General features: G+C 43.4%; 3 protein-coding genes and 1 non-coding gene across 7 annotated transcripts; 1 reads left to right on the plus strand and 3 right to left on the minus strand.

Annotated features, from left to right (window-relative positions):
* Positions 1–2,167: 2,167 nt before the first annotated feature.
* Positions 2,168–3,562, minus strand: LOC125579916. Its single transcript, XM_048743823.1, has one exon. The coding sequence runs from the start codon at positions 3,560–3,562 to the stop codon at positions 2,168–2,170; it is 1,395 nt and encodes a 464-aa protein (XP_048599780.1).
* A 619-nt stretch (positions 3,563–4,181) lies between these two features.
* LOC125581091 lies at positions 4,182–4,288 on the plus strand. The gene has a single exon (XR_007318802.1). It is a non-coding gene; the product is annotated as a small nucleolar RNA R71 (small nucleolar RNA).
* Positions 4,289–9,540: 5,252 nt separating this feature from the next.
* Positions 9,541–12,353, minus strand: LOC111202295 (cation/H(+) antiporter 4). Its single transcript, XM_022694978.2, has 3 exons — positions 12,017–12,353; positions 10,875–11,933; positions 9,541–10,782 (listed from the first exon to the last, which is right to left on the minus strand). The coding sequence occupies exons 1-3, from the start codon at positions 12,278–12,280 to the stop codon at positions 9,652–9,654; spliced, it is 2,454 nt and encodes an 817-aa protein (XP_022550699.1). The 5' UTR covers positions 12,281–12,353; the 3' UTR covers positions 9,541–9,651.
* A 240-nt stretch (positions 12,354–12,593) lies between these two features.
* Positions 12,594–14,318, minus strand: LOC106428563 (50S ribosomal protein L9, chloroplastic). 4 transcript variants are annotated; one of them, XM_013869317.3, is made up of 7 exons: positions 14,032–14,318; positions 13,764–13,891; positions 13,593–13,638; positions 13,369–13,466; positions 13,232–13,279; positions 12,964–13,128; positions 12,594–12,768 (listed from the first exon to the last, which is right to left on the minus strand). In XM_013869317.3, exons 1-6 carry the CDS (start codon positions 14,179–14,181, stop codon positions 13,008–13,010), a joined length of 591 nt encoding a protein of 196 aa, XP_013724771.2. In that variant the 5' UTR covers positions 14,182–14,318; the 3' UTR covers positions 12,594–12,768; positions 12,964–13,007. The 4 variants fall into 4 exon arrangements, with proteins under 4 accessions (XP_013724771.2, XP_013724770.2, XP_022550698.1 ...); XM_013869316.3 differs by having other exon boundaries at positions 12,594–12,775; XM_022694977.2 differs by having other exon boundaries at positions 13,593–13,650.

The following is a 14,318-nucleotide window of genomic DNA, read 5'->3' on the forward strand; positions in this document are numbered from 1 at the left end:
GAAGTCGATCCCCCAACAATAGAACACTTCGATCTAGAGTATGAAGTTCTGGGGAATCTCGTTCCGCTTGCTAATGTTCCCTTGTCTTTCGCATGAACTGCACTTGGAGATGAAAGCTTGTGCATCTCGGAACATTGTTGGCCACCAGAAACCAGCTTGCAAGATCTTGGAGATGGTTTTGAATGCTGCAAAGTGACCAGCATAAGAAGAACCATGGCAATGAAACAAGATTTCCGGGATTTCAGTTTCCGGAACACAGCGTCGGAACACTCCATCCTTGCAGTGTCGATACAGGAACGGTTCATCCCAAAAGTAGAGTCTTGCATCCCTTAGAAATTTTTGCTTCTCATTCCCAGTAAACTCAACCGGTTCTTTTTCTGCTGCTAAGAAATTGGCTATCTCAACGAACCACGGTAGGTGGGAGTTCCATTTTTTATGGTTGCAACGAAGTGTTCCTGGTTGGCGGAACAGTCCACAGAACAATCAGAGAAGTTCACCGCGGAACAATCAGCGGAACAGTCTGTGGCGTGAGTATCTGGGCTGTTCTCGGCATACAGACCAATCGAGTAGACTTGTTCTTCGGGTAGACTATCATCAAGAACAGTCTCGTCGTCGATCTTCATTTTAGACAAATTGTCGGCGACTCCATTCTCAATCCCTTTTTGTCTTTGATCTCAAGGTCGAATTCCTGGAGTAGGAGGATCCATCAGAGCAGGCGCGGTTTGGCATCTTTCTTCGTCAGCAAGTACTTCAGAGCTGCATGATTTGTGTGCACTATCACCTTAGATCCTACTAGGTAGGACCTAAATTTCTCGAAGGAGTAGACTATGGCCAGAAGCTCCGTCTTCGTTGTCGCATATCGGCATTGTGCTTCATCCATGGTCCTGCTCGCGTAGTAGATCACATGCAGTTTCTTATCCTTTCTCTGTCCCAGCACTGCTCCTACCGCAAAATCGCTAGCATATGTCATGATCTCGAAGGGTAAATCCCAGTCCGGAGGCTGAACGACCGGGGCACTGATCAAGGCTCCTTTGATCGTGTGGAATGCCGTTAAACATTCGCTGTCAAACTCGAATCTGGTATCCTTGCATAGCAGTCTCGTGAGTGGTCTCGCGATCATTGAGAAATCCTTGATGAATCTCCTGTAAAAACCCGCGTGCCCCAGAAAACTCCTTATCCCCTTGACTGATGTTGGTGGCTGCAGGCTCATCATGACTTCAATCTTTGCCTTGTCAACCTCGATCCCCTTCTCAGAGATCTTGTGCCCGAGAACAATCCCATCCTTAACCATGAAGTGGCACTTCTCCCAGTTCAGCACTAAATCCTTCTCCTCGCAGCGCTGCAGTACCATGCACAAGTTTTTTAAACAAACAGAAAAAGAGCTTCCATAGACACTGAAATCGTCCATGAAAACCTCCATTATATCCTCAATCAGGTCTGTGAAAATAGACATCATGCAACGTTAAAAGGTCGCAGGAGCATTGCACAAGCCGAATGGCATTCTCCTGTATGCAAACGTGTCGTATGGGCACGTGAACGTCGTCTTCTCCTGATCATCCGGGTGGATAGGGATCTGAAAGAAACCTGAATAACCATCTAAAAAGCAATAGTATGGCTGGTTAGCTAATCGTTCAAGCATCTGATCAATGAAAGGTAATGGAAAGTGATCCTTGCGAGTGGCAGCATTCAATTTGCGAAAATCTATGCACATGCGATGTCATGTTACTGTTCGAGTAGGGATCAGTTCATTTTTCTCATTTGTTATTACAGTTATTCCACCTTTCTTAGGAACTACATGAACAGGGCTAACCCAATTACTATCAGAGATGGCATAAATCACACCAGCCTCTAGAAATTTCATTATTTCTTTCTTTACAACATCTTTTAGATTTGGATTTAACCTCCTCTGATGTTCTATAGAAGTCATCGATTCATCTTCTAGGTGTATTCTATGAATGCAAAGATCAGGTGAAATGCCATGAATGTCAGCTAATGAATAACCTAGCGCCTTACGGTATTTTCTCAGCTCACACACGAGTTTAGCTGTTTCTACATTGTTCAGTTCAGAATTCACAATAACAGGATAAGTAGAATTTGGCCCTAAGAACGCGTACCTGAGCCCCGTAGGGAGTGATTTGAGCTCAATCTTTGGAGCTTTCAGTTCGCTTCATGGATCGTCGCGTGGCGTGCTCACCTTAGTAGCGCCCTTAGAAGCGACTGCTCCAGAGGTATCGCTCTGATTGCTCTCGTCTTTCTCCCCTAGACTTAGATAGGTTACAAGTCTCTCCATGCTTTTTGCTGAGTCAAGCATCTTGTCGTAGCCGTCCGCGTCCACGCTCATGACATTGTGCTCCGTCGCAGAGCGGATCAGAGCTAGCTCGAACGGATCGTCGGTCAAGATCTCCTCGATCATCCCTTCTTGAGAGAGTAGCGCCAGGTTGTTATCCTCAACGATGTATGTCTGCGCATCTAGCATCGGTTTCTTCAGCAATTTGTTTATTTCGAACTTCATCGCAATGTCTCCTTGGTGAAGATCAATCCTCCCTTGCCGAACATCAATGATCGCCCCAGCTGTGCACAAGAAGGGACGTCCCAGGATGAGTGGATCTCTCGGTTCTTCTTCAACTTCCAGAACCACAAAATCTGTCGGAACAAACGTGTTACCCACTCGGACAGGAAGGTCTTCCAGAATACCCACTGGTGACTTGACTGATCTGTCGGCGAACACCAGAGAAATTCTCGTCGGTTTGAAGTTTGTGAAGCCTAGTCGTTTTTTCACGGAGTAAGGCATGAGATTGACGCTGGAACCCAGATTGCATAGAGAACAAGCGAATACAGTTCTCCCGATTTGTATGGAGAGAACAAACTTGCCTGGATCATCCATTTTTTTTATCGGCTTGTTCTGAAGTACCGTAGTGCACTCTTTTGAAACCATCAGTAGCTCACTATCTCCAGTCACTTTACCAGAGATCAACCCCTTCATCAAGCTGCGCATAGAAGGTATCGTCTGTATCGCATCTACAAGAGGTAATTTGATAGTCAGATCTTCCAGCATCTTTTTACACTTGGTCTCCTCCCGATCCTTGCGAGACGTCTTTTCCGGAACAGGATATGGAACCTTGGGGGTGTATTCGCGTGGAGGAACAGGCTCAACTAGTGGAGCGACAGGTGTCAGATCGATCTCAGCAGACTGTTCCGGTTCCTCGTCAGATAAAGGAGGTGTTTCAGATCGTGGTTGCTCACCCTCTTTCTGCTTACCCTTTTCTGCTGCCGCCAACTTCTTGGGAATTGCATCAGGTAGGTTTCTTCCACTCCTTAGTGCTACAGCATTACATTCCTTAGGATTTTTATCGGTCTTTCCAGGTAGAGTACCTTGCTGCCTTTTGACGCTCTCAGCTATCTGTGCGATCTGAACATCCATCTGGCGCATATGGCTGGTTACGTTATCATATTTGGTACTCAGTTCATTGAACATGTGGTTCATCCTAGAGTTGATGTCCGTGGTGACTTGATTCAACGCTTTCCCTTGAATCTGATGACCTTGGAGCAGCTGCTGCTTCATCGTCGCTAGACCTTTTATTTTGTCTTGCGGAGCAGTTGCTGGCAAAGGAGCGGTAGGTTGAGCAGTTTGTTGTTTCTGGTTCTGGAACTGGTTATGCTGCGCTTAGCTCAGGACATATGTTCTTCCCTGATATGGTTTCTGATAGCCGATGTTCTTCCCTTGACTGTTCTGAGCGTTGTCAACCGGGTTGTCAGCCTTGGGATATGAAAATAGGTGAGGATTGTTCCTAACGTTAGGGTTCGGGTGGTAGTTCTTGTACTGCCATCCTTGTCCATTGATGTAGCTCACTTCTTGTTGATCATCCACGGTGTTGTCTCCCTCAGTTGTAGCGTCTGAAACATTGTTCTCTGATGCAGCTTCCTCCATGATGAACACTTGGCTCTGATTACCTTTCAACAGCTGGTCAACCTTAGCCGCAAGGTCGTCTATGCTGTTTACGCTTTTGGAGCGATCATGTTCCTTGTTCTTGTTGAGGGAGCTGGACGCCATATTTTCGATCAGTGCGAATGTGCCTGGTGTTGTTTGTGTCATGAAATCCCCATTGCTCGAGGAATCCAGAGCGTTGCGGAATTCATAGCTCACTCCATCATAGAACACTTCCAGAATATAGTCATCCTCAAACCCATGGTGAGGGCACTCCCTTCGGTATTCCTTGTAACGTTCCCAAGCATCATAGAAAGGTTCGTCGGTCTTTTGCTTGAAATTCGAGATCTTATGCCTTAGAACTGCGGTTTTGGACTTCGTATAGAAGTGGCTCAAGAACGCCGCTCTGACTTGTTCCCATGTAGTGAGCGTACTGGTTGGGAGCGAGTCAAGCCAGCGAGCTGCTTTCCCTTCCAAGGAGAATGGGAACAACGTGCACTTGACGTAATCTGGTGGCACTCCATTCGCGCGAGAGAAATTGCAGACTCTCTCGAAGTTCTCAATGTGGTCCAAAGGGATTTCAGCTGCGAGACCGTTGAATGTTTTCTTCTGCACCAAGCTGATCAAATCGGGTTTGATTTCATAGTCCTGTCTAGTGCAGGGAAGCGGATTGATGGCGGAGTGAGTGGTGGGGAAGTTACGCGGAAAGTTCCGCTCTCCGATGGGGGCGCCTTGTTGCTCGACTTGCTGAGCACCGAGGTCGGCTCCTGGTGCTTGGCGAGCAGATTCTTGGGCGTTGATTGTCTGTTGCATCTGCTGCATCTGTTGTTGCATGAGCGCCATTGCAGCAGTGAGATCGTCTTGGCCTCCGCATTAACCATTGTGTTGTTAGTAGGGTGCGGTTGTTGTCTATTCTGCCTTTCTAATCTTGCTAGCTCCTCGTTACTTAATGTGAATAATGGTCCTTGTGTGTTGCTCCGAGTATGTCTACTGGTCATGCACCTGGATCATTAGTTGTAACAAAGAGAGAAAAGCAAGTTAGATGCTTTAGACTAAGGATAGAACGGAAAAACAAAGGTAAAATATCTGGTCCCCGTCGCAACGGCGCCAAAACTTGATACACTAAAACTGAACATTTTCTACTGTCAAGTTAACAGTGATAATTGTAGTAATTGAGATTCAATCCAGAGGACCAGTCTACACTTTATTCTTATGCGTTTTCAACTTAGCTAAAACTAAAATGGGTTTTGAATTAAGTAGTGACTTGCAAGTAAAGTAAAATATTTTAAAAGGTTTAGATTCGATATTGAGAATAAGCTGATCTAGGGTTTCTTATCGGGTGTTAAAACTTAGCCAAACATTTATTCAAGCTCGTTAAGACACGATCTAGAACACGGATCACTCTTAGTAGAACAGCCCACTGTCGTGGTGCTGTTCCCTTTGCGGTCCGACCTTGACGCCTAAACTGTCGTTTGGATTAAGGATCGGTCGCAAGCTATAGAGATCAAGTCCAATAAGTTCACTGAACACTCTAGCATCTACTTTCGCTGGCTAGAGATGTTCAGCTCATTCATTCGATATAAGGTAGACTACTACACGGTTAGTGGGTGATCGGACCTAAGATCTAGCAATAAGTGATCAGGTTAGAACTAGCATTAAGAACTAGAATGAGCAAAGAAACGATAAGTGCTTATTTATGTGTAACCTTGCGTTTAACACCCTAGAACCCTAGACAAGCTAAACAACTACTCAGCCATAACACAAGATGAACAGGACATAATAACTGAATAATATTGCATGTAAATCAAAGGTAAAACAATGGGGTTCAGGATGATCTTCTCTGTCAAGAAAAGGAGCCGTCTCCCTTACAATAGCAATATCCAAGAATAGGTCTAGGTCTTTTTGCCAAAAACTAGCGTAAAGAAATAAGATAGATAGGGGTCGCTTTTATATGGAGACGCCCATAGACTTCAGAGTGGAGAATCGGCAACTAGGGCAAATCTTTGGAAGATATGGAAATTTCCATAATTATCGAGAACAATCGTCTGGCTGTTCCTGGTAGGATCGACCGTCAGACTGCTCTGCGGATTGTTCTTTAGGGAAAATCTCCAATCCTTGCTCTTTTCTTCATGCCTATTCCTTAAGCTCTTCAATCTTCTCCAGACCTGAAATGACTCTAAAAAGACTAGACTAACTCGATAAAACAACGAAAACAAGTTAGAGAGCATATACACAATGATGTCAAAAACACCATATATCACTTGTACCAAAGAAAGATAGGACATGGAGAATGTGTGTAGACTGCCGAGCCATCAACAACATCACCATCAAGTACAGGCACCCTATTCCGCGGCTTGATGACATGTTAGATGAGTTGAGTGGAGCCGCTATATTCTCCAAGATCGATCTTAATAGTGGGTACCATCAGGTGAGGATGAAAGAAGGAGTGAGTGGAAGACAGCCTTTAAAACAAAGCAAGGTCTTTATGAATGGCTGGTGATGCCATTTGGACTCTCCAATGCTCCTAGTACTTTCATGCGCCTCATGAACCACATTCTTAGGCCATACATCAGTAAGTTTGTTGTGGTTTATTTTGATGATATTCTAATTTACAGTACTAGTTTACTTGATCATGTGACACATCTTGAGCAAGTACTAAAGACACTTCGGCAAGAAGGGCTTTATGCGAACCTCAAGAAGTGCACATTCTGCACTGATAAACTTGTTTTCCTAGGTTTTGTTGTGAGTTCACAGAGATTACAGGTTGATGAGGAGAAGGTTAAAGCAATTCAAGAATGGCCAGAACCAACAAACATCAGTCAAGTCAGAAGTTTTCATGGTCTAGCTAGCTTTTGCAGGCGGTTTGTTAAGGATTTCAGTAGCATAGCTGCACCCCTTACTACTGTGGTGAAGAAAAGTATTGGGTTTATTTGGGAGAAGGCTCAACAGGATGCCTTTCAGACCTTGAAGGATCGCTTGACCCATGCACCAGTACTGGTCCTACCTGACTTCAACAAGACCTTTGAAGTAGAATGTGATGCATCAGGGATTGGGTTAGGAGCTGTGTTGATTCAAGAAGGAAAACCCGTGGCCTATTTCAGTGAGAAGCTAGGTGGAGCAGCTCTTAACTACCCTACTTATGATAAAGAGCTGTATGCCTTGGTGAGAGCTTTAGAAACATGGCAACACTACCTGATGTCTAAAGAGTTTGTGGTGCACACTGACCATGAGACTCTCAAACATCTAAGAGGGCAAACCAATCTCAAGAGGAGACATGCACGCTGGTTAGAGTTTATTGAGACATTTCCATACATCATCAAGTATAAGAAGGGCAAGGAGAACATTGTAGCAGATGCACTCTCAAGGAGGTATGCTCTGATAGCAACCATGGAAGCAAAGGTGATGGGATTTGAATTCATCAAAGATTTGTATGAGGAAGACCCGGATCTTGCAGTTATCTACTCAAGCTGTACCAGAGGACCACAAGGAAAGTTTTACTTACATCAGGGGTTTCTTTTCAAAGGGAGGAGATTGTGCATTCCTCATTGTTCTTTAAGAGACTTAATCACTAGAGAAGCTCATGGAGGAGGGCTTATGGGACACTTTGGAGTAGATAAGACACTCGCCGTGGTCAGGGAACACTTCTATTGGCCGCATCTTAAGAAGGCAGTAGAATCTCATTGTGCCAGATGTGTAACTTGCAAGAAAGCTAAGTCTAGAGTGCAGCCCCATGGTCTTTACATGCCACTGCCGATTCCTACAGCTCCTTGGGTGGACATCTCCATGGATTTTGTACTAGGCTTACCAATGATCCAGCACAAGGATTCAATCTTTGTTGTGGTGGACAGATTCTCCAAGATGGCACACTTCATACCTTGTGCCAGGGTGAATGATGCATCCAAGTCAGCTGATCTGTTCTTTAAAGAAATTGTGCGCTTACATGGGGTACCAAGGACCATTGTATCTGACCGAGACACCAAGTTCCTCAGCCACTTTTGGAGGACATTATGGAAGAAGTTGGGAACAAAGCTGCTATTCTCCACTACTTGTCATCCCCAAACAGATGGCCACACTGAAGTTGTCAATAGGACACTCTCCACGCTGCTTAGATCTACAATTGGAAAGAATATGAAGAACTGGGTGGACTGCATTCCCTTCATAGAATTTGCATACAACCGGGCTCAGCACTCAGCTACTAAGATGTCACCTTTTGAAGCTGCTTATGGCTTTAATCCAAAGACCCCTTTAGATCTTAAACCCTTACCTCCAGCTGAAACTATCAGTTTAACCGGAGAGGCTAAAGCTGCCTATGTCAAGGAACTCCACCAGAAGGTGAAAGAGAATCTAGAGAAGAGAACTGAGCAGTACACTAAACATGCCAATAAGGGCCGCAAAGATGTTGTATTTGAACCAAAGGAGTGGGTTTGGTTGCATATGAGGCAAGAAAGGTTTCCTAACCAGAGGAGTTCCAAGCTAAAGCCAAGAGGAGATGGTCCATTCCAAGTTATTCAGAGGATCAACAACAATGCCTACCGCCTTGAATTACCAGGTGAGTTGAATGTGTCTTCAACTTTCAATGTTACTGATCTATCTCCTTGTTTTGCAGATGAATCAGTTTTGAGGCCAAAATTTTTTGAAGAGGGAGGGAATGATGAGGACATTCAACCAGAGCTTGAACCAGACTTAACTGAACCTGATATTCAGGACATGATCAGTAACATTACCAAACCAGAGACAGTTCAAGACGTGCCACTAGTGCCAGTGCCAACCGTATTCAAGGGAGCTATCACTAGACAAAGAGCTAAAGTACTTCAACATAAATTTAATGAGAGCATGATACTTACTTCTGATCTTGGACAGGTTGAGGATTCAAGCTTGAAGAAAGATGAGCTAGAAAGTGAACCGGCTAAGAAGAATCAAGCATCAAGTGAAGATATATGGCCATTCATTCCGGAACAAGGCCACAACAACCTGATGATCATTGCCATAGAAGATCAATTTGCCTAGCAAGACTCTTGGACGGATCTAGCAACTAGGACAAGCCCTTTGTGTGTGCTCTTTTCCTTGCTCTTGGTTTTGTTCCAAATGGATTTTCCGGAAGAAGGTTTTTTACGAGGCCACAACCTGCTTTACACATTTCCTAAGTGCTATCTCGGTACAAGGCTATGAAGACTTATGTCATTACCTTATGTTTTCATTTTAGACTATAGTTTTGTTTTTCATTTATATTTCGTGACCTAAGGAGCTTGTTCCTTTAGTTCTTATTTATATGTTTCGCAAACCCTCATTTTGTGGCAGACTTTGAATAAATAGAAACTTTTCTTCTAAAGAAAACCCTAGAGCTCTCTAGCAATAACTCGTCTCCTCTCTCATTGCTTTGTGAGACCAGTACCTCCACGGCCTTGAGAACCCTGTGTTGTATCACGAGCTTTCCTTCTCTCGTGTGGTGCACTTGGATCCATCCATCCGTTCTTGTCCAGATCCCTTTGGTTGATTAGATCAGTCCAAAACCGGATCACCCTTGCGCTAGATCGGCTCCTTCTCTCTTGCTTGGGAATCATATAGGCTTTGTCAGCTTAGGCTTGTATCACTAACTGTCATCACAACTTCTGAAATAAACTTGTATGAAATATATACACTAATCAAAAATATTGTAATCATTACTTGTATATGAAGGCAACGTTATTTCTAAGCGTTGAATTTATCATGGTTGTATATTTAAAACCCTAAATCATCTGCTGTTGCTGCTGAATCACCAACACCGAAGCTTGGCATTTAAGATCTTGTGAAGCCAAGAGATCTCCAACCACGCCAAGTTCTTCGAACTCACTCCATTCCTCAAGCCCTTCCGTGAAAACACTCTTCCTTCCTTTCTCTCTTCCGACGATGAACAGATCATATTCATTTGCAATCGATTTTAACAGTGTTGATATTTGTGAGGCGTCATCCACTACTTGCTCGGAGTAGATAATGCTGACACCTTCAAGAACATTGCTCTTCACGTCTCTGAGCAGTTCTAAATCGAGCATTCGATCCCAATCAGTTACTTGTTTGGCTCTTTGTTCAGAAGAGACCAGACAAACCACTGTGATCTTTATCCGTGCGTTACGAGCCATTCGCTTGGCGAGTGTTAAGGCTTCTCTATCGTCTTTACCTCCAAGGAAAAGCATGCATACTTGGTAAGATGAGAAGTTTGCAGCCGTCTCTCGGATCGTTCTCCTGCCATTGTTGCTCCGGTAGATGAAGATTCCGACAGAGCAAGGAGAGAGCTCGAGGACGCTCTTGTTCAGTTTCCGGATCATGATACTGTCGGAAACAATGGCAGATCCATCAGCAGACCAAGTCTGGTGAAAAGGAAGGATGATGAGAGACGTTGTGTTGTTCAAAGCGAGCATACATATGTCTCCATGCATCGTCTTGGGAACAGATATAGCCGTGTAAGTGCTGACGAAAACAGAGCCGAAGAAATCTTTGTGGAACTGATCAAAGGAGGCAATGACGCTCTCGGAGTTATAAGAAGTGTCCTCGCTTTTTCTTGTTTGCAAACGGTGAGAGATGAAAACCGGAGAAGCTCGTCCTATGAGCTCCATCAAGTGAAGGACGTAAGTAGCTACAGGACTTTCTCTTGAAGGACAAGTAGCTTCAAGGAGATTGATCATGGGATGAATGTCGTCGGTTCTGTAGATACACGACAGAACCCTCAACTCGGAGTTTGGTTTCATGTGAAGCATGTTCCGCTTCTCGTATCCTGCATACATCCTCGAAGGATCGTATATACGTCTCAAGATCGGAGGTATGATTGCAGAGTTCAACAAGATGTAAAGAGATAAGATGGTGAAGGTCACAGGCCGAATAGACTGCAAAATGAAGGGGAAAAAAAACAACTCAACGGGTTTGTATCTCAAAAATGTTATAAACATGCATATGTCAAATGTAATAATATACTTACTCCTCTTTGGAACCCAAACGCATAAGCGCCGAACTCGAAGATGCCTTTAAAGGACATAATAAGAGACAGAGCAAGGCAGTCATTTGCGGGCATACGGAACAACAAGGCAGGGAGTGTCGTGAGGGCGAATTTGACGACAAAGGATACAAACACGATGATGAAGATACTTTTGAAATCTGTCCAAGAGTGTAACATAGAAGTATCAAACTCTTCGGCGGATGTAGCCACGAAGAAGGGAAGGAATGTGCCGAAAACCGCGGACTCGAACTTCTGGACGATGGCAGATCCCAAAGGCGGTCCGTGCGGAACCGCTAGGCCTAGAATAAAAGGTCCGATGAAAATAGATTGCTTGCACCAATCCGCAAGAACGGCTGATCCAAACACAAGAATGATGATCAAATATATATAGAATTTCTTCACGGGACGACCAGAAGGTGTTCTGTTGATGATAACGAACATCAGTGGCCTGAAAACGTATATGGCGAAACAAACAAAGACCACCACTGTCCCTGCACGCTTCAAAGGACGGTTTCCGACAACAACATCTCCGATGAATATGGAACCAAGCCGAGTTTTCTCTTCCCTGAGTTCCTTTAAGAAGACGAGAACCGCAGAGAGGACCGAGGTGCTGAAGTCACTGATCACAGCAGATGACATAGCGAGACGACCAAGCTCTGAGTTCTGAAGCCTCAGCTCGAAAAGAAGGTTTCCGATTACAGGAAAGGACGAAAGGCATTGGATGGAGTAGATGAAGATGATTTCGAAGAAATTCACAACCGGTTCTCCCTTTTTGGTTCCTACATCTCTTAAGATGACGAAGAAGATGAAGGAGCAAACCGTTATAGAGAGCAACACAGAGGAGAGGCCGATGGTGATGGCTTTCTTCCCTGTGTTGCGGACTAGACTCAAGTCCATTTTAACTCCCATCAAGAACCAGAACATCATGTAAGAACACGCACCAACCAGACCAAACAGTGTGTCTTTGTAGTCTTCTGTCGAAAAGAAATTCCTCGCGGGTGTATTCTCTTTCATAAACGACTTGCTGAGAAGAATTCCTGTCTGCAAAAAAAAAAAAAAAAAAACACATTTAGTCGAGCTTGAATCAAAGTAAGAAACAGTTTTTAAAGATTCGCTTTACTTACAAGCATGTGGGAAGTGAAACGAATCATGCCAAGACGTTTGAAGAAGAAATGGAAGAATTGCCATAGCACGGTGACGATGAGGAAAATGATCTCAACATGTGGAAACATGTAGTTCCAGAACTCAATGTTGGCTTTAGGATCTTGGAGCTTAGTGGATGGCCATATCCCGCTTGAGCTCGGATTCATGGGCAGGACGCCGCAGATTGTGTTTGCTTCTCTCCATGTGTCTCTAAGGTAAAGACTCATATCATCTCCGAACTCCATTGTGACCCAAAAAGAAAAAAAAAAGGGTTTCTAACAAGAACAAAGATGATAGAAACAAAACAAGATCAAATGATTATGAAAAGAATTGGAAAAAAACTACAACTGTTTTAAACAAAATGTTTTGGTTAACGGAATTGGAGTGAAACGAAACAACATCTGCTTTTTGTTTCTTTTTAATAACCAATTCTCTAATAATAGTCAAATCTTGTGGTAACAAGAGGCGGCAACATACATTTTTACATTACAGATTTCTGGTTAATGGTTATTTGTTAGGTTATTACAGCTTGTTTAGTTGTTAATTTAAGCGTCCATCTACTTCAACAGACAAATGTATTACAAAATAGCTTCAAGAAAATATTTATAACATTTTCAAGATTCCAAAATATTTTTTTTAAATAGCAAAAAAGACAAATGCAGCAAAAGATTTAACAAGAAAAACTTCACAAACTTTGATCCTGGCCAATCTCTTCCCCCCTTTCTCTATGTTCCTGCAACCTCAAAACACCAAACACAATGCAATGGCCAGTTAGCATCTGCGTTTGCCCCTAAACCCTAAAACGCTTAACTCCATTACACAACCATGTTTTCAGAGTTCACAGTATGGGTTTAACTACATATTTCAATTCAGACTGAGACGAAACTACCAACAAGCCATATTATGACCATGGAGAGTAGATAAATACCTTGGGGATGCAGCAGTAGCAGTCTTTGACTATTGGAAAGGTTGTTAGTTGGCGAAAACGTTGAGCCTAACGCGAGCAGTGACATCAGGGTGAAGTTTGAGTTCGGCTATGTATTCTCCCGTTTCACGGATCTCCGGAAGAGAGACAAGGCGCTTGTCTATATCCCTGTTAAAACCTCAGCCACAGAAGTAATCATATTAGGCTTTTCAAAGAATTTTGAAAGCTTGAAGCATCTGAGAAACTATCAAAATTTTCAGTGTTATGTTACCTTTGGAGCTGCGCCTTGATGATGTCAACAAGGTCTTGTGCTGTGACACTGCCGTAAAAAGAAATATCAAGTTAGAAAAAGGCTAGAAATGATTCTGAAGGCCACGAAAATTTGGATTGGGTTAACACAAGACTTACGATCCAAATATTTGTTTGCCCTTACCGCCCTTGCGTTTAACCTTGAAAGCCCCAACGGTTTCGAATACGGTAGCCAATTGTAGCGCCTCTTCTTTCACCTGAAAAAGGAATATTAAAACAACCACCAAAGTTCCAAACAAGAGCTTTTCTTGATCACTCAAAAGTCAAAACACACATGATGAGCAAAGCAAAACAAAACAATGAATGTACTCATCTCAGATTACCCTTTGCTTTTCTGCCTCTATCCTTTCGTTTTCCATCTTCATTTCCCTAGCAAAAGAACAACAACAACAACAACAACAAGGGTTTATAAAACGCATGTAAGAGATTTTGATATACGAAATGAAGAGAGTTCTGAAGTTGAGGGGTGACTTAATGTATTGAATGTGAATTACTTGAGCAGAAGCGGAGTCATGAGCTGAGCCTTTCCAGTGGGCAAGAGGAAGTTTCTGAAGAAACCGGCTTTCACGTCCAGTAATTGCCCTTGCTTGCCCAAGTCCAACACATCCTCTTTCAAGATTACCTTCAACAAACAAATCCAGCCAGGAACAAAACTAGAGATATAAAAGGTGTCTACTTTGATGATGAAAATACAAAGATTAGCACTAGGCTTATTCAAGTTATCTTTCATCTACATCAAAATCAAAATCAAAAAGACTTTACCTTGCGGAGTTTCTTGGCTTTCTTCTGGGCAACAACCTCCAAAGTAGACCTTCGCTGGGATACTTTTAGTGTTTCATTTCCGACGACATTGAAGGTGTGAGACGAACAAAGCGAGGAGCTCCACGAGAGTGACAAAGACGAAGAAGCCATTGGCGAAGCTTATTCAGTTCCCGAGCAGAGAGATGAGAGAAGCGCTTTCTAGTCTTATCTTCTTCTTATCGGCTTCCTCCGCAACATATGATTTTTCTCAGTGTTTCGAATTTGACCCCATAAGTTTTTGGTCTTTT

This window comes from Brassica napus, chromosome C1, assembly GCF_020379485.1.
Source record: "Brassica napus cultivar Da-Ae chromosome C1, Da-Ae, whole genome shotgun sequence".
In the NCBI taxonomy this organism is placed as follows: domain Eukaryota; kingdom Viridiplantae; phylum Streptophyta; class Magnoliopsida; order Brassicales; family Brassicaceae; genus Brassica; species Brassica napus.